Here is a 27,747-nt window from a genome sequence, read left to right as displayed (position 1 = left end):
CCCATGATTGGTCAGCTGCCCCGCCTCTCATCGGAGGGGGCGACAGGTGAATGAAAGGGGGGCGTGTCGGTGCGTGTTGCTCGGCGGCGGCGCGGCTGGAACCCGCTGGAAGGTGAGAGCTGAGAAGCGGGTTCACGCTGACGCTTTCATTGGTTTGGGGCGGATTCAGGGCATCCAGGGAGGTCGGCCCAGGGGGCAGCGGGCAGGGATGCCCCCTTTCTGTCGACCTCCCTCGGACTCTGGGGACCCCCGCCGAGAGAACCAGTGCTGGATGACCGACCCCCTCCCTGCCGTCCAGCGTGGGGAGGGGTAGCGCGGCGGCAGATGCCCCCCACTTCCCTGGCGTTGGGTTGGTCCCCTGCCCCCGCGTGGTCCAGCCAGGTGGTCCCCGCACCAGCTCATTCTGATGGTGCCGGGTGCGAGGGCTCGGCCAGGCTGGGGCAATGCCCGCCGCAGCAATGGTCACTTTGTCCACGGGAGGCCGTGGGAGGGGCAAGGCCTCGGTTCCCCACCCTCGGGAGCCAAAGACCATCTCCAGTAACTGGTTCCTGTGATCTTCTCAGCGTCGTCTGGCTCTGGACGGGGGAGGATCCCCTTGTCTTGCGAACAATTTAGCAGGTGAAGCAAAGATGCAAATGACCCTGAAATTCTTTCTGTGGAGATGGAAATTCTCCCTTGTCGTTCACCTCCACTCCATGCGCTGGGGAACGGAGTGACATCCCCAACCCTTCTCACTGTGTCCTGGAGGGTTTGGGGAGTCTGGTTGGCATAGTGGTTAAGGAAGTCAACTTTGTGATCAAACATCTCAGTTGCAATCCTAGCTTGGGCGTGTTATCTGTAAATTTGAACCTCAATTTCCTTCTCTGAAAAAGAGGATGTAATGATCGTATCGACTGCACTGGGTTATTGTGGGGTTAAAATTAATTAACACTTGAAAGTACTTGGGACAGTGCTTCCTGAGGAGTAGTGCTTAGTAGATGCTGACAACTGAGTAGATTTTCATTATTCTCAGGTTGGTGAGACTGGAGGAGTCTTGTCAGAAAGAGTGGGTAGAATTCAAGGCTGCTTTTGGCGCCTGTATGAAGACAGCCTTGTGATCTGGCTAAGATTCCCTCGGGGGAATGTGAGAGTTTATTGCAAGTGGTAGTGTTGGCATCTGCCCTCTCCTGGAGGACATACACTATACTTGGTTTATTTTTCTATTCCTGGCATCTTCCTTGTGTCAGGCATTGTATGTAGCCAGTAACTGTTGAATTGAATTGGAACTGTGGGAAGGCTGGCAGGGTCCCTGCCAGAGTGTGGGTAAAGGCTGCAGAGCCCAGAGGCAAGCAGACTTGATGTGAATGAATATTTCCATGTTATGTATCAAATGCAGGATTGGGGAAAGGTGTGAAGAAAGTATGTGGATAGCCTTTTTACAAAGTTAGGGAGTATTTTTACATGACCCAGTAGAATCTGGAGTATTTGCAGAAAGAAAGCCAAAGGAAATCAGTTTGGGGTGCTATTGCTGGAAAGGAGCATTTTCCAGTGAAAAATGCGAGTGCCCTAGGACGAGACCCTGTAGATAAGACTGTTCTGCAAGTTAAGAGTGTTGTGCTGGGCTGGCCTGGTCGTGTAGTGGTTAAGTTCGAGTGCTCTGCTTCTGCGGCCCTGGGTTTACTGGTTCGGATCCTGGGTGCAGACCTATCACTGCTTGTCAAGCCATGCTGAGGTGGCGTCCCACATAGAATAACTAGAAGGACCTACAACTAAGATATACAACTGTGCACTGGGGCTTTGGGAAGAGAAAAAAAGAGGAAGATTGGCAACAGTTATTAGCTCAGGGCCAATCTTCCTCACCAAAAAAAGCATACCGTTAAAGAAAAGAAAAAAGAAAGAAGTGTTGTGCCTACTTAGACATTTGTTTCCCTAGTTTGCTAACTCATTACTCCTCTGCCTCTCCTCCTTTTTATTTTTTGTTAAAAAGGAAAAAAAAAGAGCCATACATGCACATAGTAAAATATCATAACAGCACAGAAAGGTTGAAAATGAAAAGTGAAGGTCCCTCCACACACCTCTTACTCCTAGTTCCTTTCTTCAAGGATATCTGCTGTTAACTCTTGCTTGTTAACCTTCTAGAAAAAAATTCACACGTACACCAGCAGAAACATATACACAGATGGGATCATACTGTATATTTGGTCTTGCATCTTGCCTTTTTTCTCTTAATATATCTTGGTGACCTTTTCATATGACCACACAGAGCTCTAGCTCATTAAAAACGTAGTTGCATAGTGTTCCACTTGTGAATGTACCTCATTGATTTAACTTGTCCCCTATTGTGGACATTCAGATTGTTTCTACTTTTGTGCTAGTACAAAAATCTCATGCAATGGACATCTCTGAATTTACAGTTTGATGTATTTTTGCAAATACATCCAAAAGGGTAAATTTTTAGCAATGATATTTCTGGGGCAAAAGATGTGTATCTTTTAAGTTTTGATAAATATTGCCAAATTCCCCTCTAAAATGGTGTTCCAAACTACATTCCCATCAGCAGTGTGATAAATAAATGAAAAGCAGTAGGATATATTGGAGTATATGAGGAAGCCATGTGATTTAAAACTAATTTGACCTGACCTTGTTTTTCCAAAAGGGCCTGACGTGGCCTGTTGAGCATGCATTGTACATCTGCTTTACACGTTTACAGTGCCTCAAAGGCAAGAATGATGCCCTTAAAGATAAGGATGTATCTTCCCCCTTATCGGCATTCCCTTAAGGATAAGCAAGCAAACCGACAATCTTAAAAGTGAGGACAACTAGGAAAAGGTATTAGATTATTTAAAAAATAGACCTAGGAATTTTTTCGAAATATCAGCCTGAGGCCATTTAGCTAAAGATATTAAATGGTCCTAGTATTCAAAATGGCCTAAGGACATCACTAAATCATAGCCCAGGGCTATAACTGATGGGCCTAAGTCATCAAGAAGATTCTTATCTTTTTATGCTCCTTTCTAATTCAAGGAAGTTATGTCATAATTTTGGAAAATTTTTCATCCAAAGTAGGTAAAAACATTTTGGTTCTGCAAGGAAGAGAGCTGTCAGATATCCAAAAAGTTCTACTATTCCCAAATAAATCAACCCTGAAAGTTTTCCCAGGACTAAGCTTTCACCGCCATTCTCCCCTCTTCCAGCTGCTCCAATCAAGCCTCCCCAGCAGTTGCTACTACTGCCTTTGGCAATCAAAATATTAAGGGAAAATCAAGATACAGGAAAATGCTACATTTAAATGTCACATTCTATCCTTCCTCAGAACGAAAGAAAAACTATCAGACTGGTAAAATCACATTTTTCAACGTGATAATATCTACTTGTCAACATAAATAATCCATAATCAATCTATAAATCAAAATTGGGGTGAGTTTATTATGAGGCAGGTTCACTCTCCACTTCTCTCCCTAATTGGTTCTCACCCGTCTAAACTTAATGCATCACTTGTTAGAAATACTGTACGTATTAAATAGGTGTAACCTGCCGTTCAGTAAGGTTGTTGTGGGTCTTTTATGGGTAAAATTCATGCAGTTAGTACACAGGCCTTGGGGAATCTATTTTGCCCATGGAAGGACGCTTTTGGGGGCAGGGGATGCCTGTTTTCTGCGGGGGTGGGGTATTGTTGGTGCTCCATTTGTAGAAAGGAAGCGTGCTAAAGAGTAGTTAGCCGTGGTTGGCAGCTCTAACTAGGTGTTTCGTGATTCCAATAGAGGGAAATGATGTACTTGGTTGTAGAAACTTCTCTGAGCTCAATGGGTCAGTATGTAAAAGGGGTAGTTGGTGGATGGCTGTGTGGGTGGTATGACAGGAAAAGATGGAGGAGAGAGCCCGGGAAGAAGGTCAGTGCCTGTCTTCCTCACTAACAGAAGGATTTTAAACTTGATTTATACTTGTTTTACTTAGCAGTTAAGAAAGTATTCCTTTGGGGGCTGGCCCGGTGGCCGAGTGGTTAAGTTCGCGCGCTCCGCTGCAGGCGGCCCAGTGTTTCGTTGGTTCGAATCCTGGGCGCGGACATGGCACTGCTCATCAGACCACGCTGAGGCAGCGTCCCACATGCCACAACTAGAAGAACCCACAACGAAGAATACACAACTATGTACCGGGGGGCTTTGGGGAGAAAAAGGAAAAAATAAAATCTTTAAAAAAAACAAAAAAACAAAAAAAAAAAACAAAAAAAAGTATTCCTTTGTACTTAGCAAACCTACTTTATCCAAAGCACTCTGCCAGGTGCTGTGGGGCATATCAAATGAAATAAGGCATGGCTGATTCCTTCAAAGGAGTGACTGACAGACAAGGGCCGGGACATAAAAATACGGAGGAGTAAACCAGAGGTGGTGGCATCAATCAGTTAGGAGTCTCTCAACTGCAAGAGATAGAAAACCCAACTCAGACCAGCTAAAGCAGGAAGGGACTTAAGTGGCGTCTAGCGCAGCATGAGTTGGGGCTCAGATGCTATCCCCGGGGCTCTGTCTGTTGCTCCTGCCTGAGCTGGGCTGTCATCCTTGTTAGGCTGGTTCCCCTGGAGGTGTGGCAGCGGCATTCCTCACATCCCACAGGCCCACAGAGCAAAGACTGCTCTTTTTTGGAACCCCCAGCAAACGTTTCATGACTTTTCATTGGCTCTGACCAAGCCACATGGCCATCTCTGAGCCAATCGCTGTGATCAGAGGGTGGCCTGTGTTACGTCTTACACACCTGGAACCTGGGGATGGTACCAGCATGATGCAAAGCACGTGGGCCAAGAATGGGGGATGGGTGGTTCCACCAAGACGAAAAGTGTGCTAAACCCCGTAAGAATGGTGAATGTGTCCTGGCTAGCCCAAGAATCCACCAAATTTTTCCACAAAGTGATGATAAGAGGTGTGAGCTGAGATTGCACTTGCCAGTCTCTAACTTCTGTATCAGGAGCCCGGAGACTAAACAGTAATTCTTAGATTTGGGTATTATCTATATTTTGAGGCTTCAAGAAAGTAGAGTGTAGTGCATAAGAGCACGAACTCTGGAGGTTCATAGACCTGGTGTTGAGTCTTGGCTCTGGTACAGCTGGGTCCTCTCCTATCTTCTCTGAGTCTCAATTTCCTTATCAGACAAATGGGGACAATATTAATGTTTTATCCTAGGGTTTTTATAAAAATTCATTGAAAGAATCCATATAAACCACTACATACAGGAGTGCAGTTAGCTCTAGTTATTTTTGTTGTTTTTCGTAAATTAACCCAGTTGGACAACCTCTAATTTTTGTAGCTCCAAAACAGCCCATATCATAAAGACACCATTGACCCATGTGTTTGGAAGAATTTTTTTTTAATTAAAAATGAGCATCTTATTTGTAAAGTTGGGATTTGTGAATTAACTTGAAAAAAATCTTGGCAGAGTTACAGGCTACCGCAGAACAGCAGCACCTGGTGGAGAAATGGAGATGCAATCCTATTATGCCAAGCTCTTGGGGGAGTTGAATGAACAGCGAAAGAGGGACTTTTTCTGTGACTGTAGCATCATCGTGGAAGGGCGGATATTCAAGGCCCACAGGAACATCTTGTTTGCCAACAGCGGCTACTTCAGAGCCCTGCTCATTCACTATATCCAGGACAGCGGGCGGCACAGCACTGCCTCCTTGGACATTGTCACCTCCGACGCCTTCTCCACCATCTTAGATTTTCTCTATTCTGGGAAGTTGGATTTGTGTGGGGAGAATGTGATTGAAGTTATGTCGGCTGCCAGCTACCTGCAGATGAACGATGTGGTGAACTTCTGCAAGACCTACATCAGGTCGTCCCTTGATATCTGCCGAAAGATGGAGAAGGAGGCAGCGGTGGCTGCAGCGGTGGCGGCAGCGGCTGCAGCGGCGGCGGCTGCAGCTGCGGCAGCAGCTCACCAGGTTGACAGTGGAAGCCCCAGTTCAGGCAGAGAAGGGACCTCCTGTGATACCAAGAGCTTGGTCTCCTCTCTAGTGGAGAGTGTGGACTGTCCAAGAGAGTCCCCTTGTGGTGACTGCAGAGGTTGCCACCCCCTAGAACTGGTGGCAAAAGACAGCCAGGGCAGTAGCTCAGCTGACAGTGACCTCTCTACTTTGCGCAAACAGATAGAGCCCAAGGTGGAGTTTGATGCTGATGAAGTAGAGGTGGAGGTTGGTGAAAGGCTGCAGCAATATGCTGCCCCACTGGGCCTGGCCCACATGGAGGAGGGTTTATCCAGTGGCCAGGCCGTCGACTTGGCTTACAGTAACTACCATGTGAAGCAATTCCTGGAGGCACTTTTGCACAACAGTGCTGTCCAGAGCAAAGATGATGTGGACCATGGCTTTTCTCGGAGTTTGGAGGGAAGACCAGATGGTGCAGGAGGAGCCATGAGTTCCATGATGGATGTCCAGACTGATTGGTATGGAGAGGACTCAGGTGAGCTCCATTAGCACTCATCATCTCTGCTGGTCATTTAGCACACACATCTGTGCCTTATAGTCTCCCACCATCATGAGCATGATCATTGTCATTGTCACTACCATCATCATTACCACCATCATCCTCACGAGATCGCCACCACCATCATCAACATATTACCACCACCACCACCACCACCACCACCACCAATAGGTGTTAATTGAGCACCTGCTGTGTCCAGGGCATTGTCTCTTTGCATATCTTAGTATTTTTACCTTTACAACTAGAGTATAATGGTGTTGAGGGCAGTTTGAAGACATAAAAATAATCTACTGTCTTCCACTAACAGCAGTGGAACTTTGGTTAAATCATTACATCTCTTTGAACCTGTTTTGTTCAGGAGATAATCATCCCTGAGTTGCCTTTCTCACAGGGTTGAGGACCAAATGGAAGGTTTTCAGAATTTTTTCTCATGTATGATAACATGGTCTAGACAGGTAGGAAATTTATACTTCTTTGTGTCAACCATGGTGTCTAGCACATAGTAGACACTCAGTTAACATGTTGTGGTTGACGGTGCTATCTACTTGAGAATATTTGAGAGTTGGCATTTGGCTTCATATGAGTAAATTTCTTATATCCTTTGGTAGGCTTTTCTGTTCTAGGAGAACTTGGTTGTTTCCCTGAACGATTCTGAGAGATGAGTTAACATGGTTAACTCTCTTAACAGGTGAAGTAATTGTGTTATAAAGTGTCTTATAGGAGACAGAAATAAACATGGCTAATAAACGTACCGTGTAGCTTCCAGAACCTCAAGCCAAGAAATAAATGAATCACATTTCTAATTCACCCTTCAGTTTTGAATAGTGAAAGTTTTTACATCAGAGGAGATCAGCTGCTGTTATTTGTTACTAAATGGCTGTCTTGAGACTTTTTAATTTCATTTTTTTTTAAGCAAGAATGTTCTGTATGTCTGATTAAATCTGGACTTGAAAAACTGGAAAATGCTGTTTCTGGTCCTCAGAGACACTGGCTTAACCAGCGATTAGAAGGTAGTGGCTGTTTCAGTGAACACACTATGGGAATTTGTTGAAATCTCATTTCCGTGTATGTAATAGCACTTTCAGACTGTGACTGCCCTTTCACGTCCATTAGGTGTTGTCACGCCCCATGAATTTGTCAGAGGAAGTGTGGAGAAACTGAAACCCAGATGGGTTTAGTGAAGTCCCTAAGATTGCAGAGCTGGTAAGTGGTGCAGTTAACCCTGGAAACCTGGGCTTATTTCATTCATTAAACAAACTGTAAAGGCAGCCCACGTGGATAGAGGATTTCGGTGCAATGATTTTACCTTTCAGCCCCTCTGCCTGTCAGTACAAGTATCAGGAAATAGTAATTCAGCTCTGTGCCATCTTCATTCACGTCCGGTCTGTCAGTGTGTAAAGTCAGGTTTCCGACCATAGGTGGCTGTGGCAAGGCAGCCACCGTGGCCCCTGGCCATGTCTGTTGTCTGCCAGGTTTTGATTCCATTCACATGGCTTCAGGGTAAATTTATTCCAAGTGCCACGGCACAGATTAGGACTGATTTGTTTGGTCATTCACTTATTTGCTCAACTATTAAGCAGCTTCCTTGTGAAGATACAAAGATAAGTCAGACATGAATCCAGCCCTCAAACTGATGGTGTCTTAGAGGAGACAGGATGTGTGTAATTGGCAGCACATGGTGGAAAGGTACCAGGGCTGGGAGACAGACGGAGATGTGAGTTTCAGAGTAGCCCCAAAGCAGGAGAACCGGCTTCTAAACCCTGGGAGATAGGAGGGGACTTTATGAAACTGGCTTCTGAGGGTAAGAAAAGGAGACATTGATAGAAATTGATAGGAGTCAGATCATGGGAAATCTTAAATGCTAACAGGTAAGCTTTCATCTGTAGGCATGGGGATATTTTGCGTAGTTTCTGAGCTTAGGAGTAGACAGGATCTGTGCTTCAGGGAGATGAACTTGGCCTCAGCGCAAGATGGTGCGGAGATGGGAGACCAGGGCAGGGAGACCATCCGAGGCTGCTGCAAGAGTTCGCTGTCCGTGTTGCTCATCGCTGACATTAGCAGACACTGTCAAAGCAGAGGGTGCTCCTGTCATTGTTCCCCGAGACCTCCCAACCCCAGCTCCAGCACCTCCCGTTGCTTCTTGGAGAGTTCATCCACATTGGCTGCCTCCACTGTCTTGCTTCCTACTCTGTTCTCAGCCCGCAGCGGTCTGCCTTCTGCCCCCTACGCACCACTGAAACCACAGTCATGAGGTCGGCTATGCATTTCTAGAGCTGTTCCAATGAGTGGTTTTCCAGTGTTATCTCACTTGACTTTTCTTAGTAGTTGACTCTGACCTTTCTCTCTTTTTTGAAATTCTTTCTTCCCCTGGCTTCTGACATCACGAGTATCCACAGCTCTTCCCTCTGCCCATTCCTTTTCAGCCTCATCATGGGGTTATTTAATGTCAGTGTGTCCAGCATTCCATCCTTGGCTTGCTCCTTCAACATCTTATCATTCCTGTTTGTTCATTTATTTAACAGATATTTATTGAGCACTTACTACATACCAGACATGGTTAATCACAGTGAACAAAAGACGGTCCTTGTCTTCGTAGAGCTGACATTCTAGTGTAGGGAGACAGACAATAGAGAAATAAGTAAATATATAGTATGAAGAAGAACTAAAAGCAGGGAAAGCTTGATAGGGAGTGAAGGGGATGGTATTGTATTTACTGTTGACCAGGAAGGCCTTCCTTAAACCTCAAGGGAGTAAGAGAGCAAACTGTGCTGGTATCAGGGAGAAGAACATTCCAGGCAGAGGGAAGAGCAAGGCGCAAAGGCCCGGGTATAGGATCACACTTGGCGAGTGAGCTAAAGGAACAGCAAGGATTCTGGGGTGGCTGGCGTGCAGTGAGCAAGGCAGAGAGTGTTACAGGATGAGGTCAGAGAGTTTGGGTGAGGTCCTTGAAGGCCATGAGAAGACCGTTTGATATCACTCTGAGAAGGGAAGCCACTACAGGGTCTCAGCAGAGAGTGACTTGAAATGACATATATTACAAGGATCCCTCTGGGTACTGTGTGCAGTAACTTCCTAAGTGGTCCTCTTGCTTCTGCCCTTGCAGGAGGAATCACTTCGGAGTTACTGCAATAACCCAGGGGAGAGATGCGCTCCCCGAATCAGCGTGGCAGCAGCAGAGAGGTGAGAAGTGGTTGGATCAGGACTATAGTGCCTCTCAAAGGTAGAGCCGACCAGACCTGCTCATGGCTTACATGAATGGTATAAGAAAGTGAGGAGCTAAGGATGACCCTAAGGTTTTTAGCTTAAGCAATTGATTTAAACATGTTATGTTTGTGATGCCTATTGGATATCCAAGTGGAGATGTTTGGTAAGCCATTGCATCTGTAAGTTTGGAGTTCTGGGGAGAAGTCAGAGCTGAGATATAAATTTGGGAGTCATTAGTGGGTCCGTGGAATTCAAAACCTCTATATTCCAGGAACTTATAGATCTAGAAGGAGAAGATAAGAGATCTAAGGACTGAGCCCTGGGGAACTCCAACATTTAGAGGTCAGGAAAATAGAAGCCAGCAAAGGAGACTGAGAAAGGACAGCCAGTGAGGTAGGAGGAGAATCAAGAAAGAGCGATGGGTGCCAAGAAGAAAAAGTGTTTGAAGAAAAAGGAGAAATCAACAATGTCCAATACTGCATACAGGCACTTTGAGAACTGATCACTGGGTTTAATATTGGAGAGGTCATTGATGAGCTTAAGAGCAGTATCAATAAGTGGTGGGGCAAAAGCCTGGATGGGGAAGGCTTGAAAGAGAACTGCAGAAGTAGATGTGAAGATAGTGGGTCCAGATGCTTCTTTCAAAGAATTTTGCTGTGAAGAGAACAGAGAGATGCATTGGTGGCTGAAGGTGGATTTTAGGTCAAGGTTTTTATTAAGGCAGAGGATCTAAAAGCAAGTTTATTTACTGATGGGAATGGTCCGGGAGAGAGGAGGATAATTGCTGATGGAAGAGAGAGGGGCAGTTGATAGAGCAAGGGGAAATGGGATGCTGTGTACAAGTGGAGAGGACAGTCTCACCTTGGGAAGGACGAAGGACAATTCACTCATAGTAATAGAAGTGAAAGCAGATCATATGTGTTCGCACAGGAGGTTGGGGGATGGCTGGGAGAAGGTAGACGTTCTCTTCTGGTTGTTTCTCCTTCTCAAAGACATAAGAAGCAAGACAGCAGCTGAAAGTGAGGAGGGGGTTGGAGGTTTGAGCAGAAGGAAGACGTGAAACAGTCATGGAGAAGAGTGGGAGCCTGAATGACAGGGGAACAGTTAGGATGCCTGGGCAGAACCAAGGGCTCTTTTGATATCAGTGGTCAGGTGTGATGGTTGGATGGATGTAAAGTGAGACCGGAACACGCAGTTGTGTATTTTTCTCCAGTGATGTTAACTTACCTTCTTTCAGGTTTGGAATAGGCAGAGTTGTGTTTAACCAGAGTTTAGTTTTAACCAGGTGAATGCAGATAGAGGGAGAGAGAGGACCGAGGCAGTTGAGGGTCTATGCAAAGGAGTGATTTCATTGATGGACCATAGGCAGTAAACTGGGGAAGGCGGTGGGGAGGGCAGTAAAGTGGTGATATAGTCCATGGCTTGGAGGTCCTAGCAGAGAAGGGACATTTGGGATGAGCTGGAAAGATATGAGATGTTGATTGGTAAATGGATGCTTGAAATGTGGGTTATGGAGTGAATACAGTTATTGGCAGTATCTAGATATGGGGCCGTGATTCTCATCCCTGACTGTACATTAGAATGGGAAGGGTGCTTTAAAAACATGATGCTTGGGGCCGGCCCCGTGGCCGAGTGGTTAAGTTCGTGCGCTCTGCTTTGGCAGCCCAGGGTTTCGCCAGTTTGAATCCTGGGCGCGGACATGGCACTGTTCCTCAAGCCATGCTGGGGCAGTGGCCCACACACCACAACTGGAAGGACCCACAACTAAAAATACACAACTATGTACGGGGGGCCTTTGGGGAGAAAAAGGAAAAATAAAATCTTAAAAAAAAATGATGCTTGTGTGTGTGGTGATGGATTGTAATTAGTCTTTGGGTGGTGAACATGATGTAGTCTATACAGAAATTGGAATATAATGATGTACAGCTGAAATTTGTATAATGTTGTAGACCAATGTTACCGCAATAGAAAAAATTATGATGCTTGGGACGGGGATTGGACATTAGTATTTTTTCGTCATTCCTCCTGTACTTGCCTTTCCTCCTGTGTTCCCTGCCTCAGTTTATTCCACCATCATCCATCAAGTCAGCTAACCCAGAATCTGTGTCACTTAAAATCTTATCTTTCCCTTCTCTCCCTTCCCCCACGTGGTCATAGAGTCCTGTTAATTTTTTTTTTTCCTTTTTGTCCCAAAGCTCTCCAGTACGTTGCTGTGTATTTTTTTTTTTTTAGTTGTGGGTACTTCTAGTTGTGGCATGTGGGATGCCGCTTCAGCATGGCTTGATGAGCGGTCCATGTCCACGCCCAGGATTCGAACTGGCGAAACCCTGGGCTGCTGAAGCAGAGCACGCGAACTTAACCACTCGGCCATGGGGCCGGCCCCAAATCCTGTTGATTTAACTTCTCTCAAATGTATCTCCTCCCCTCCACCTGCACGGCCACTGCTTTAGTTCATGTCATCTCTCACCCCTCCCACCTGGACTTCCTGCCTTTAATCTCACCTCTCTCTTAAATCCTTCCCTTGTCTTGTCCCCAGAGGGATCTTTCAAAAGTCAGATCTGACCATGTACTTCCCCTGCTTGACATCCTGGCTGCTTATGGAATAAAGTCCTTATTGCTTATCATGTCAGCGCACAGAGGCAGGGATGTTTGTCTTTTCACTGCTGTATCCCCAGGGCCTAGAACATAGCCTGACACATTGTAGGTGCTCAGTATAAATTTGTTCAATAAATGAATGAAAGTGGCCTTTACAGTTTGGCTCCTGCCCCTTCCTAGTCCTCATTCCCCTCCAGCCCACTTTATATTCCATAGTCTCATTTACTTCTATGCCTAAGCATGTGTTGTTCCTCTGTCTGAGATATCTTTCTCTGTCTTGGACTTCTGGTGAACTCCTACTCATCCTTCAAAACCTTGCTCAAAGATCACCTCTTCTATGAAATCTTCTCTGAACTCCTAGAGAGAATTCATTACTTTCTTGTCTATATTTCTTCATCACTTTGAACTTTGCATGTGTTACATTGTATCAGATGAATTTGTTTATGTGTCTTTCTCTCTTCCTAGACTTAACTTCTTGAGGGAGGAAACAGGTGTCTTGGTAAAGATGGACCTTGACAGTCCCTGGTGCATTAGGCACTCAAGTGAACTGCTGTGTTGTGGGGAATCACATCATGAGAGAGGAAGCAGAGTGTTGCAATAACTCATACATTTCTGATGGAGAAATACTTAACAGTTGGTTTTTCCAAGTACTAACAGTGGACCCATTTTATTCCGTTTTTATAGGTAGTTGGGAAGAAGATTTAGTACAGTGCCAGGCTGATGGGGATGAATGACCGTGACATTCCACAATGCCAGAGGAGTGAGTAGGGACCTGGCGTCTCGGTACCAGTGTGATCAGTGAGAAATAATCCAACACGTGTGCAGGGATGAGCTGTGAGCTGCTGCTTTTATTCTAGGAAACAGGTTTTGGAGTCACTATAGATTAGGCAGAGTGTTAGGCATTGTCAGGATGGGAGCTGGAAACCAAAGACGACCATCCCCACCTTTACACAGAATGATGGGTTCTCACCTGGAGTTCAGCTCGCCAGACTTTTTTGGCAGCCCCTCAGGAAAGACGAAGCCCATTTAGGTGTCCAGAGAAGGTCCCAGAGAAAAGGAGGTGAGAGAGACCGCAAGTGTGGTCTCCAGTGTTGAGAGAGACCACAAGATCCTGGCCTGCTTAATCAGTAAAGAAACACCGAGGAGATGATGATGGTGACAAAATGGCTGACATCTACGAGAGCTCACTGTGTGCCAGGTGCTGTATTTTATGTATTACTTCCTTTCATTCTTACCCCAATCCTGTAAGGTGGGAACTATTATCATCCCTATTTTACAGATGAGTAAAGTAAAGCACAGAGAAGTTAAGTGAGATGTCCAGGGTCACACAGTTGGTAAATGGTAGAGCCAGGACTTGAACCCAGGTTTCTGTGCCTGGAAAGTATGATCACTAGTGGCTTTATAGATGATATGATATGAACAAAGTCTGTGAAATCCTGAAGGGCATGAATAGAAAGAGCAAATCTTGGAATACTGCAATAAGGGTAACTCAGAAAATTTGAAGGAAAGGAATAGTTTCTGTAAATGTGGATGACAATCGTTTTGTCACCTTAGTGGTTGTATGAGCAAGGTAAAAAAAAAAAAAGGAGTTGGAAAAAAATTTAAGTGAATTCCTAGATATTTGATGATGTCTGATATATAGAGTTAATATGAATTCCAAACAGTTTAGGGTCTGCGTGATAGCAAACCTCTTCTACACATGCCTGGAAGCTCATCTTAGAAACTACTGTCACAGAAAGCATGAATCCTGGTCCACCGGTCGGCTGCGTCCTAACAGAGGTTTTCAAATTTTGGAGGATCTGTATTCACTTCCTTTGACAGGAGGTCTGTATTCATCAGCTCAGGCTGCCATAACAGAATATCACAGACTCGGTAGCTTAAACAATAGAAATTTATTTTCTCACAGTGTTGGAGCCTCAGAGTCCGAGATCAGGTGCCAGCAGGGTTGGTTTCTCGTGAGAGCTCTCTTCCTGGCTTGCACATGCCTGCCTTCTTGCTGGTCCTTGCGTGGTCTTTCCTCTGTGCACCAGCAGAGAGAGAGAGAGAGATCTCTGGTATCTCTTCATCTTATAAGGAAGGCTACCAGGCCTATCAGATTAGGGCTCTACCATTACGACCTCATTTACCCTAATGACCTCCTAAAAGGCCCTATTTCCAAATACAGTCCCATTAGAGGTTAGGGCTTCAATGTCTGAATTTGGGGGGGAAGCAATCCAGGCCATAGCAGGGTCTCAATCAGTAGCGTCTTAAAATGAAATCAAGTAGAACAGATGCTATCAGAGTGAGCCCTGTTTTGGGAGGCTTTTCCAGTTGTCCACATGAAGGCACGTGTGTTCTGAGGTGGTTGTGTAAGCTGTGTTCCTAACTGTGAGTCACAGAGAATCTTAAAGCCAGTGCCTTATGGCATTCCTTGCAACTTTATATCAGAAGCCTGCTTTACCCTCTGGCTGATTGGGAGCCCGACACAGTTGAAATTTGCAGACAATCTCTTGCGGTTAGTTGGCGGTTGATACCCTCCCTCTCCATCTGGATGGTGGAATTCCCCAGCTCCGGATCCCATCCGTCGGAGGGTGGCTGGTATTGTCGCTGTTTACGGTATGACTGAATCAATCCATTTGGTTCCCCAGGTGATGTGCTGGTGGTCCCCATTAAGCTCCACAAGTGTCCTTTCTGCCCTTACGCTGCCAAACAGAAGGGCATCCTCAAGCGGCACATCCGCTCACACACGGGTGAGCGGCCCTACCCCTGTGAGACCTGTGGCAAGAGGTTCACTCGACAGGAGCATCTGCGGAGCCATGCACTGAGCGTAAGTGTCTAGGCTGGCAATTTTCTCGTGGTGGGTGGTGGGAGGGGGTGGTTCATAATATTTGTCTCATGTGAGGATAAAGCCAGCCTGTCTTTCACTTCTCTGTCCAGTCGGGTATTTTCAGAGAATTTTAAACATATGTTTCTATTACTAAATTAAAGCTGGGTTGGTGGCACTTAGAGAAAGTGAGAATTTATATGGTAACAGACTAGTTTTCTTAGGAGAAGAGTCAAGAAAGTTTAGATCCTAGTTAGGGATGGTTGTCATATGACAGAGAACACTGGAGGTTGGACATGGGATTGGGGGTCTGTTCCCATCGGTGTGATGCCAAAGGTAAGCTGTATGCTTAGTTTCCCACCCAGCATCCCAGCACCTGGGAGTGGAGGAGGGCTAGACTGCCATTTATAGTGCTACCTGTGGGCAGCAAAGAGGGCCCCAGCCCAAGGGGACCTCCCCTCCCACTGGCTGCCCCCTAGGATTCTGTCTCCCATGTGAGTGAGTGATACCCACAAACTTAAAAAGCATTTAGGCCGTTTAGAAAGGCATTGCATTTAAGATCATCTTTGAGCAAGTCAATCAGTCTTTGGGAAATCCAACATAAACATGTGATTGGACCACAAAGGATGCTACCAAGAATGTGAAAAGACAACCCACAGAATGGGAGAAAATATTTGTGATTCATTTATCTGCTAAGGATCTAGTAACCAGAATATATAAAGAACTCTTACAGTTCAACAATAAAAAGACAACTCAACTAAACAATGAATATGAATAGACATTTCTCCAAAGAAGATATACAAATGGCCAATAACCACCTGAAAAGATGCTCAACATCATTAGTCATTATGAAAATGCAAATCAAAGACACAGTGAGATGCCACTTCACACACACTAGGGGTGTTATAATCAAAAAACAAATAATAACTGGGGCTGGCCTGGTGGCATAGTGGTTAAGTTCCCACGTTCTGCCTCGGTGGCCCAGGGTTTGCAGGTTTGGATCCCGGGCACAGACCTACACACTTCTTATCAAGCCAAGCTGTGGCAGCGTCCCATATACAAAGTAAAGGAAGATTGGTATGGATGTTGGCTCAGGGCCAATCTTCCTCACAAATAATAATAATAATAATAACAAAGTGTTGGTGAGGGTGTGGAGAAATTGGAACCCTCATACATTCCTGGTGGGAATGTAAAATAACGCAGTCCCTGTGGAAAACAGTTTGGCATTTCCTCAAAAATTTAAGCATAAAGCTACCATAGGACCCAGCAATTCCACATCTAGGTATATACCCAAGAGAGCTGAAAACATACATTCACACAAAAACTTGCTCTTGAATGTTCATAGCAGCATTATTCATAATAGCCAAAAAGTGGAAAGAACCCAAATGTCCATCAACTGATGAAAGAATAAACAAAATGTGGTATATACATATAATGGACTGTTATTCAGCCATAAAACAGAATGAAGTTCTGATACAAGCTGCACCATGGATGAACCTTGAAAGCGTTATGCTAAGTGAAAGAAGCCAGTCACAAAAGGCCACATTTTGTATGATTCCATTTATATGAAATGTACAAAATGGGCAGACCCATGGAGATAGAGAGTGGATTAGTGGGTACCAGGGGCTGGGAGGATGTGGGAATGGGAGAAGGATGACTGTTAATGGGTATAGGGTTTCTTTATGGGGTGATGAGAATGTTCTGAAATTAGACGGTTGCACAACCTTGTGAATATACTAAAAACCACTGAATTGTATACTTTAAAAGGGTGGATTTTATGATATGTGAATTATGATTTTGAAAGAATCCAGATTTAAGATAAAGCACGACGTTACCGATTGCCTCTGCTCTCGGTGCTCGCCCCAGCACACTGAGAATGGCCTCATCCTAAGCCCTTAAGTTTTTGTCTGTCTTTTTTTTCCTTTTCGTTTCAAATTATATTTTCAGTCTGTCTTGGAAGCAGTAGGTCCCTGGGTACCTCTAAGATGTTTCATTGGTTGGAATCCTCATTCCCTCTGTCTTTCCACATTATACATAGTCCAGTCTACGGCAGCCCAAAGAGGTGGTATTCAAAGGCCCTGTCAGGTTGCAAAGGTCAGATAGACACTCAGGTTGGCTCAAGTGTTGGGAGTTCAGTGTAGGAAGCCCAGGAAACCTCATGGAAAGGAGGGACACTGGTCAGGATGTAATGGCAGCTCCAGCAACCTGGGTATTGTGTTGCTGGCCCTTCTGCACCAGTTTCTCTGTGTCTCTGCCTCTTGTGGGTATCCTGCATCCAGAGCTCTCTAAAAGAGAGGCTCTGATTGGCTCACAGATCCCCTGTTGGCTGCAGTTCCTGAAGAGTGCATACATTAGAAGGAGAGGTCTTTATACAGAGGGGACCCCTGGAGCTGCTGAAAAGAGATCAGGCTTTCTTCCCTCGTATGCAGAGTTCTCATAAATAAGGAATGCATTTATCAACAGAAAAGCCAAGGATGAAGCATCTGCTGGCACATTTGGGGAATACATTATCTAGCAAATCTGCCTTCCTAGTAACTGACCAATCCAAGGTACATAAGCCATGCCTAAAATTCTAATCAGTTCACTGAGTGCCTTTTATATGCCAGGGACTAGGGATATAGTAACACATGTGACAGAAGAGAGAGAATGTGAGTAAGGAAGTCCCTGCCCTCTTGGAGCTTACAGTCTAGTGAATTTTACCAATGATTTGTTAGAAATACAGCAAAGGATAGAGTATAGGCGAGAATACATAGCTGGGGGACCTACCTGGTCTGGGGCATCAGAGAAGACTTCCTTCAAAGGCATTAGTAGGGGAATGAGTTGGCGATGGGGAGGAAGGCACGTTCCACATGTGTCCAATGGCCCTGGGGTGGAAAGGACCTTGGTGAGGCTGAGACTTGGTGAGAGAGAGCAAGGGGGAGAGTGGTGAGACGTGATGAGGCTGGAGGGTCAGCCAGGGGCCAGATCATGTGGGGCCTTGAAGACCGTGGCTCAACCCCCTTTCTGTGACATTTACTGTGTCTTCTTGGGACTTTAGGTCCACAGATCCAACCGTCCAATCGTCTGCAAGGGCTGCAGAAGAACCTTCACGAGTCACCTGTCACAGGGGCTGCGGCGCTTTGGGCTGTGCGACAGCTGTACCTGCATTACAGACACACATGATGACGAGGACGATTTGATACCCATCAACCTTAGCCTGGTGGAGGCTTCGTCCGAAAGCCAAGAAAGGAGCGACACAGACAATGACTGGCCCATCTATGTGGAGTCTGGTGAGGAAAACGATGCTGCCGGAGATGAATCTGACGACAGACCACAAATTCGGCCCTATTTCTCAGATCGAGAGACACTTACGTAGCAGTCAATGGATGGGGAAGAGGTTTTAAAATTTGCTTTTACTCATTCTGTGGTTGAAAGCCACCGTTTGTCCAGTTTTGTGGAACCCTGAGAAGAACATTCTTTCACTGTTAGTATCTTGCTTTTTTGTTAGACGACATGGCAGAGGTTGGATTTTGACTCAGAGGACTAATGACTTGTTAGTGTGGTGCCCTTGTTTCTGAGAGCTTTCTGAGTGAATCAAGCCGGCCCTGAGGCTTCCTGTTTTTTCCTGCTGTGCATCCAAACTCTGGTTTGGAAAAAGAGAAGAAAATCTTCATACTTTTTCTCACATTGTCTGAATCCTCTGCATTCCTTTGTCATCATCCTCTTTCTCTCAAAAGGTGGGCAGGAGTATATTACGTTTTGAGATCCATCTTGCCTCTGCCAAGCCTCTCCTGATGAATTCCGTATTTTAATTTTCTGGTGAAGTTTTAAAGAGAAAGCTTCATTGATATAAAGCAAGCAGGGCTGTCTGGCTACATGATTGTAAAAGCTAATTTCTAAATCTGAGACTGTAATTTTAAAGGCTGGAGGTATTATGTGCAGACAAGCATGGAAATGAGCTGAAAGACTCCTTATGGCCCTCTGACTTGCCCTGTTGAGTTAAATGTCAAGTTAGCCCTGGGAAGGGAGCCTGTGATCCCAGGTCTGGGTGGTTTCCCTGTCTGGTTTGATATTTGACAATTCTACACACATGGATAACCTGTTTTATGATGATAAAACAAGTCATCTGGGCTAAACTCAAAATGGTCCCCTGCTTTTTCCAGCCATTTCCAAGAGCCACTGCTGTGTAACCTGGAAATGTAGCCACTGCTGATGTTCTTTAACTGCATTTATAAATAGAACTTTAATTGGAGAGAGAGAGTAAGCGTATATAAACAAGTTATATTTCTAAATTGTTTACCTTTTAAAAGATCCTCTGGAGGGAAAGAGAAGGTTAGTAGAACAGGTTTTTAAAACCAGTCTGCTTTTTACCCGCTTTGTAGCTATACAATTATTCTAACAAAAGAGGTTATACTTCTTTAAGGGGCTAGAGCAGGAAATATTAGAGATTAAGGCTATTTAAGGCACTTTCTTAATTCTGTCTTGTGTTAAAGTATCCAAAGTGGCTTTTAAAAGAAATCCCTCTTCCTTTTAGCATAGTTTTATTTCAAAAGGTGGTAAAATCAGTTTTCTTTCTGCCTCTTGAACAAAAAAGATAATCAAAAACCTTATAAATTGGCTTGTGAACGTTGACCATTGAAGAGTTCAGAAGGTGTATAAACCATACTTCTCAAGAGGAGTTAGAACTCCAGAACAGTGCTCCTCAAACTGTGGCCGGTGGACAGCTGCTGGTTACAAACTGAAAATTATTGAGGACCAGAAACACTTTTCTTACCTGAAGTGAAAATATTAGCTATTGTTTTAAAAGAGGGATCTTGGCGAAAGGGAAACCTAAATGGATGCGTAGAAGATATACTTTGCCAGGAAGTTATGTTTGACATTTTTGCTCTGTTTTCATTCACTTCTGATGTTTAATGTGACTTTTCTACCTCACAGTTCAACTTCTCTGCCTGCTTTTCCAGCAGAGCAATGACCCTCTTCCATGACCTATTCTGATCACTGGGTGCAAAGTAGAAATTTACATTAGAGATTTCTCTGGAAGACGGTGATTCTCACCTGGGGTGATTTTGTCCCCCAGGGAACACTTGGCAATGTCTGGAGACATTCTCAGTTGTTATAACTCAGGGCAAAGTGCTGCCGGCACTAGTGGGTAGAAGAAAGGGATGTTGCTAAACTTGCTGAATGCATAGGACGGCCACTTACAACATAGTATGATGTAGTCCAAAATCCCTGCTGTCACTTAATTTTGTGTTATATTTTAGGCTACTTTTTACCTTCATACTGTTTAATAGGCCCTTATATTCCCACAAGTTTTGGAAAATAGTGGGGAGCTGAGGCCATACTGTTCACAACTTGCCCAAGATCTGATCAGGTTTGTGATGTGGAAACTTCAAATTCTGACTCTGATTCATACCCCTAGAACCATTTACTAGGCTCTGATCACTTTATTAAAGATTAAAGCAGCAGGATCCAGGGAGGAAAATGGAACATGAAGCCTAATATTTAAATGATTGTCTTTTTTCCATAATGTCTCAGATTGTTGCATTCCTGGTTGGCTGTTTGGAGTTTGTGTGCTGGCTTGGTAATAACTGGATCACTGAATTCTCTCATTTTTAAAGGAGATACTTCCTTTGTCTGGACTATCAGATCATCAACTGTCCTCTGTTTTAAATGTATGTTCACATTTGGTGGTCAGTATTTATAATCACAGTGTTTTGAGGTTTAATTCATGGAGTTGGTGATATTTTTATAAGTAGATTCACAGTTGGGCCCAACACAGACCATTAGTGATTTAGTTTATATTCTGGCATCTTTCTGGCACATTCAGTCCAAGTTCACAATGGGATGCTTCTGTCTTATATTAGATATATTGCATGGATGGGAACAGGATTCTTACTTGTAATGGAATTAAAAAATGGAATCCTTGGGAAAATGTTTCTTTTGAGGGTAGGGAACAGGCTTTCATAGCAAGGGTTGGGAAGGAATGTAAATAAGGCCCGTATCTGTAATAAATTAAGAAATGACATAGAGCATCATGACTTCTGGTCATTTGGCAGAAAGATGCCATTCTGATGTAAATACTCTGGTGGTCGCTAGACTTTGAATATCCCTTAAGAAAGCTACTGACCTAGTGGTCTGAAAAATGTTGTGAAATTGAGTATTCTGGAGGTTCAGACATACTGTGATGGGTTTCGTGTTCTTGTTGTTAATTGATGTCGTGATAAAGCCCACGGAGAGAAAGGCTACACAGAGGGCTGCATGTGCTCCTTCTGAGGGCAGCGGGGAAGGCTGCAGTGGCCTTCGGTCAAGTGAATTCAGACTGTTTCATTTGGACGTCTAGGTTTTTCTTGTGTGTCCCTTGTGCATTGACAATAAAATTCTCTCTGTGAAGTCTAGTGCAATGGCGTAGATGGGCAAAGGGTTGGGGTGGGTGGAAAGTTCCTATTAACTCTGTTTTAAGCATTACCACTATACTTCCTGTCGTTGGTGGTCTCTTGTAGCTTGCCTTGTGCTTTCACGTGGTCACACTATCTTCTAATCCCAAAAAGGAGGCACTTTATTCACTTGCTTATGATGGGCAACGTTTTCGTTGGATTTTGTTCAATATTTCCACCAAATATGACTATATTCCTCAAACCTCTCATTATAGCACTGGGAATTTGGATTCTTTTCTTCAAATAATTCTTCTGTAGAGATAAGTGAGAGCTTTTTGTTTGGCGGGAGTAGTTTGGTTGGTTTCTAACGTGCTAGTTTTAAAAGGTGACACTGACTCACTCCATTGTGATCAGATGACACGGAACCTTCATAACTTAGGGAGGACGTTTAGCATCTGTTCTGACCCTCCAGGTGGATAATTTTACTACTGCCAGTTCTTCATTGACAACTGTGGTTTGGGAGAGCGATTTTTATAGTCATCATTTGATTTTTGCACCTTTGTCAGTAAGCATATTAAAAATCAGTGGGGGTTGGGGTGGGGATTATGTGCTTGAATGAAGAAGGTTTCGTGGTAACAAGCCTGGGGATTTTAAGGGAGGGCATCGATTTGAGATACATGTCTTGGTGATGTGCAAAGGATGTGGATTATCTGTCATGCAGACAGTGAAGGGTATGATCAGGATTTTTTTGGAAGCAGAAAAACACGCCAGACCGTTTCACATCTTTCTACTATCCATAGTCCCCGTGGAGTGTCTACTACCACCAGAAAAAAACAAGCAAATAGCACAACCATGTTCTCCAGAGGTCTACTTAGGCTCAACTGACTGTTTAGAAACATTCAAACTTATAAACTGCCACACATGGTGTCAGATTCACTTAGAAGGATATAGGATGGGAAGCAGAGGTTGCCTGCAGGACAGAACCAAATGTTGCTCTTCTGTCAGTCTCTGCAGCTGTCCATGTGTCATAGCTCAGGCACAAGGAGATAGACCCTCATCAGGCACATATGGAAGCTATCCTGACTTAAAAGCCTCTTGTCCCACGGGAGCAAGCATCTCTTATAACAACTCCATAGACATAGTTTCCAGGGTCCCCGTAAGAGACATGTCTCTTCCAAGAGTCACTGTACTCAGGGAAGCCAGAACTGTGGCTTCCTATCAGGTATTTATAATTCTCCCAGTCCGGATGGAGTTTACCAATTAGGGGTCATTTCTACCATATGTAATGTTGCCTAGCAACGTAGTTGATGTACTACTTTTTATAAGGTTGCCAGGGAACAGAGCTAGAAAGATAACCAAAGGTCAAATTCTCACACAGAGGGGGGAAAGGTTCTGTTAATCCTTTACCAAACAGTATGCGAAGCACTTGCACAGTAGATGCCCCACCTAGTTCCTATAAAATATAGCCAGAGGAATTTCCTATTGAAATATAGCCAAAACTGACTCATTCCTCCTCCCTTGAAAAGTTGTCATTCTTTGTGCTTAGCTGCTTGTGATTAATACACTGTTTGCAAATTTTGCAGAGGTCCATGTAAGAGTTGGATAAATAGTCGAAATGGTCCCATCAAAATGTCATGTATCCTTTGGTGCCACTCATAGTAGGCTGGTATAGTATGACATACTGTAGGGACATTATTATTTTTTTAATTGCTTTTAAATGTTTCCTTTTTCTCCCCAAATTCCCCTGGTAAATAGTTGCATATTTTCAGTTGTGGGTCCTTCTAGTTGTGGCATGTGGGATGCCACCTCAGTATGGCCTGATGAGCAGTGCCATGTCCATATCAGGACCCGAACTGGCAAAACCCTGGGCTACCAAAGCAGAGTGTGCGAACTTAACCACTTGGCCACGGGGCCAGCCCCTGTAGGGACATTACTGAATGGAAATTTCTTTGATGGGAACCTGTGCCCACCTGGCAACCAGCAGACACTAGGCTCTTGGTAACAGTCCCTCTTATTGCTATGTCATGTGGTGCTGCTCTTGCCTGCTTCTGTTCCCCTTGGCAGATCAATAAGTGACAATAGCTGGTTATTTATTCAACAGTTATCCAACAATTACTTGCTGTGTGTTAGGCTCTAGGGGTACAGCAGTGAACACGCACAATCCCTGCCCTCAAGGCACTTGCAGTATGTCGTCAGGGACAGTAGCAAATAAGCTGATACAACACAGTTTTGGTTGTGACAATAGGGGCAAGGACAGGGTGCTCCGAGAGAGCTTGGGCAGAGCCCCACCCCCAGTCTTAGAGCCTCAAGAAGGCTTTCTTGTCTAAACTACTGTTATCGTGGTCCTTCCCATCCAGTAAACTTTTAGCTTTGGAATACAATTTATAAGCAACTTAAATAGCTTCTGACATTTCCTATTTTTCCAAATATGGTGGCTTTGGACCTTAACACTGTTTAAATTACCTGTTTTATTCAGGTATGTAAAAATACTATAAACATTTCAGAATATCCTTGTCTTTATAAAATATGCATTAGATGCTATGGTATTTTCTGATTTAAAAAACAACAACAATAATAAATAACTTCCCATTATCTTGATCCAATCTAATAAGACAGAACAAAGGTATTGTTACTATGACAGATGTGAAGAAGCTCCACTGCATCTGGATTGGGTCTTGGCTGGCCATGTAGACTAGTTAATACCCCAGAAATCAGGTAGCTATGGAACAGAACCACTAAATCAAAGGATTTGAGAAATAGAAGGGACTTTCGAGATAGTCTAGTCCAACTCCATTTTACAGAGAGATGAAATGACTGGTTCCTAATTCCCATACAGCTAGTTAGGATCAGAAACAAGATCCTGCCAGGCCAATGCCGATAACAAACAAACATGTTTGGGCAGGCAGCAAAGACCATCCTTAGGTGGCATTTGTTTCCTTGGGTGCCCATCAGACTAAAACCACGGAAGAGGAAAATGCTGTTTTAGCCCCATGTGGCTTTGCATGATCATGGCTTGAATTCTTGTAATGCTTGGACAGGGAGGGGGAAAATCACTTGTTGAGTGTGGAGGAGTCAATTTAAATTCTTTGCCTATAATACCCACACACGTTTGAAATAATATACACTACCATCAACACGCACATACAACAAATCGAAATCTTTATTGTCCACTTATTATGTATCATGTATTTGATTTTAATATATTCATTTTGTTTGTTAAAAACTTTCAAAATGAAAAAGTATACAACATTATCTTGAAATTACTTTTGCCAACCTCTCTAACTGATTTTTGATATAAATTTGGCATGATTCGGGGAAGCTGACAAGGATAATCTTATTTGAAACAAAAAGCTACATATTTTTAAGTCCACGGTCCATATCATATTATGGTATTGAGTGAAATGTATTTTAGGTATTTCTTGACTCAGTGGAAATAAACTTACTATGAAAAGCTAATTTTATTTAAAGGTCTATGATAATATATAACAGTTATCAGTAAAACAGATTAGCCACTTTACGATCTAAAAATACCTAGAAGCAGTGATCCTAGTTGTTAATGAAATATTTATCGTTTGGGATTAAAATGAATGCAAATCATCTTTAATTTGGTTAAATCAACCTGGGAGTAAACAAGAAATAGTCTCAAGCTAAATTTTTGTTTGATTTACATAAGTGAGACTGAGACATCCTAGTGACAAATTTAGAATTTTGCATAGGAACAGCCTCAGCCAAGATCAAGAAAGAGTCTTTTGTTCACTTATTGCTCATTTTGTCTTCAGCAACAAGTGCAATTGAACTATTTTCTGCACCTTCTGGAATTTAAAATTGACCTAAATTAGAAAACGGCAAATTTTAGAACGGTTAAGATCAAAATGGTTAAAACAGTTGCTTTGGAATGAATGAAATAAATTGAGGATTGATCACATGGATGAATTAATAATCTTTCATAATTTAAATTCAGTTAACTATTTTTCTCAGTGCAGTTAATTTACAGGAACTTCTAATGAGGAATTTTATTAATCAGATATTGGGTAACAACAACAACGAAAAAAAAACACAAAATAAAGAGAACTATTAAAGAGAGCTCTAAACAGAAACAGCTTCCATCAAATATCTTTTCCCTCCTCTCTGTCCCGTGGTGTCAGCACTAATTATTTCCTTACATGAGACAGTTTCTGGGCAGAGTATCCCAAGCCAGGTTGTTTTAGATTCTGTGAAAGAAGGCTGACCACTGCTTGATGAATGGGCAATATTCGCAAAAAGAGATGGCAGACAACACCAAAATCAGAAAAGGCACAACGATTCTAAGCTCTGAGCTCTACAGTCACTTTCCAACAACTCTTACAAGAAAAATAGAAACTGGCTTTATCTTTGGCTCCCAACTTTCCAAGTAGATTAATTCCTCTTACAAAGGCACTTGTCAAAACTGCTATAAAAAAAGAGAGAAGATAAAGTTGGAAATGATCCTGACCGTTAAAACAATAGCAACTTGTACCTTTTTTAAGGAGTGGGAAACTTTCTGCTTTTTGGAACTGAGTTAATTTTTATGTCAAAGTGGTTATGTACCAAATCTGTTTATATGGTTCAGTGTTGTCCAGGTTGTGTGGTGTTTTGATATTTTTACTTTTTATATTTAAAGAACTAAAAATAAGAGAGAATAAAGTAATAAATTAGTGGCTATAATGTATATAATCTAGACCTGACTTCTCATTTCTGTTGTCTTGGCATCCCATTTTAAATATAAATCTTTAAGACATATGTGCATATTTTTGCTTTAAAAATTATTTCTGCTTAAATAACAGTTTGAAATATTTATCTTTTGAAGATAGGAAGTTGGTTCAGTTTTAGCAATATATTGATATAATTTTATATTTTTAAAAAATGTCGAGGCTGGGTTTATTTAAGATTGGCTGGGCTCACTGCCAGCTCTTGAGAAAAGCATTTATAGCCTATAGATTTTTTAGAGTCCCCATAATAATAAAGAACTGCTAAAACTAAATACACTTTCCAATTGTCTGAAGACTCATTAACTTCATTTAGTAATAGTAACTTTTTTTTCTATCTAAAATGGAGATTGGACCAAATCCTGCTTGCTGCCTGATTTTTGCAAATAAAGTTTTAGTGGAACACAGGCACACCCATTCCTTTCCATATCGTATATGCACTACAATGGCAAAGTTGAATGGTTGTGATAGACATCTTTCATCTGCAAAGCCCAAAGTAGTTACTCTCTGGTGCTTTACAGTTTGCCCATCGGTGATTTAGAATCTTGGTTGAGACAAGAGATCTGTTTTTCCTTATGTAGGGATGATGGAGGTGGGGTGGGTCTCACCAATTTGGTGAGCATCGCTAGGATTTAAACCAAGCTGGTGTATATGGACTGATCCGTGAGCATCCCTAAGTTTTAAACACGTCTAGTATGTATGAGGGTCAGTGGAGGGGCACAGCTGATCTGTATTAAGTTTTGGGGAGTTGCTAGGAAGATCTGACCAGGAGAAAAGGTGGTCACTTGGCTCAGCTCCAAGGAAGTGTGCCTGAGCCTTCAATGTGAACCTACAGGCTGGAACTAAAGGAGCCTGATCCAAAATCTTGGTGAGATGCTGGAAGCTCAAACTGCACTGCTCTGAACACCTCATGCCAAAGCATGATGCAGAGTGGGAGGGCAGGAGTACTGACTGCCCTGCACTTCTGCAGCTCTGTCCTCGGTGTATTCTCAGCACAGCTGGGGCTCACAGGCAGCAGCAAGAGAGGTTAAATTCTGCTGGATGGGCTCTAATGGTGAGCACGGGACACAGCTAGGATTTCAGTTTTTCCAGGCACCTGCGAATTGAGCAGCAGACATCAGAGCACCTGTCTTGGTCAGGGCACTTTTGGCTTTAAGGAACAGATACTCAAGCAAGCTTAAGGCTGCTTAAGACCAGCAGCATCCGCGTCATGCCCTGGGGGATTCTGATCCAAACTGAAATTTGAGAGCAGTTTTAAAAGGACTCGTTTCAAGATTGAAATGAGTGATTTTATGAGCATCCTAGGAGAGGAAATCAGGTCACCTGGAATTAGAAAGTAAGGACTGAGGCTGCTCCTGGTCTCTCGTGGTCCTTGTCCCTGCTCCTTGTCCACTTCTCTCTCTGCTTGTGCGACGTTCCCCAGCCACTTGCAGAAGACTAGCTTTCTTCTGCCCATTCATCAGCTCTAAATGGCTGACGCAGCCCAGACTTGACCACTGCCCTGAGCTTCAGTTAAAATCCTCCTAAGGCGAATACCTCAGTTTCTGCCCAGCAAAAGATGGGTTCTCTTGGGTCACATAGCACGTTGGGTTAGGCAGCAGAGGGCTCTCGCCAGAGGT

At 43.6% G+C, this 27,747-nt stretch overlaps 1 protein-coding gene across 1 annotated transcript; it reads left to right on the top strand.

Moving 5' to 3' along the window:
* ZBTB8B (zinc finger and BTB domain containing 8B) lies at positions 1-25,470 on the top strand. The gene is made up of 4 exons (XM_003364415.5): positions 1-112; positions 5,404-6,425; positions 14,876-15,054; positions 18,089-25,470. The coding sequence occupies exons 1-4, from the start codon at positions 51-53 to the stop codon at positions 18,404-18,406; spliced, it is 1,581 nt and encodes a 526-aa protein (XP_003364463.2). The 5' UTR covers positions 1-50; the 3' UTR covers positions 18,407-25,470.
* Positions 25,471-27,747: the final 2,277 nt, after the last annotated feature.

The sequence above is a fragment of the Equus caballus genome, chromosome 2, assembly GCF_041296265.1.
Source record: "Equus caballus isolate H_3958 breed thoroughbred chromosome 2, TB-T2T, whole genome shotgun sequence".
NCBI classification, from domain to species: Eukaryota; Metazoa; Chordata; class Mammalia; order Perissodactyla; family Equidae; genus Equus; species Equus caballus.
The sequence above is the reverse complement of the archived record's forward strand: the minus strand, read 5'-3'. Positions and strand labels throughout refer to the sequence as shown.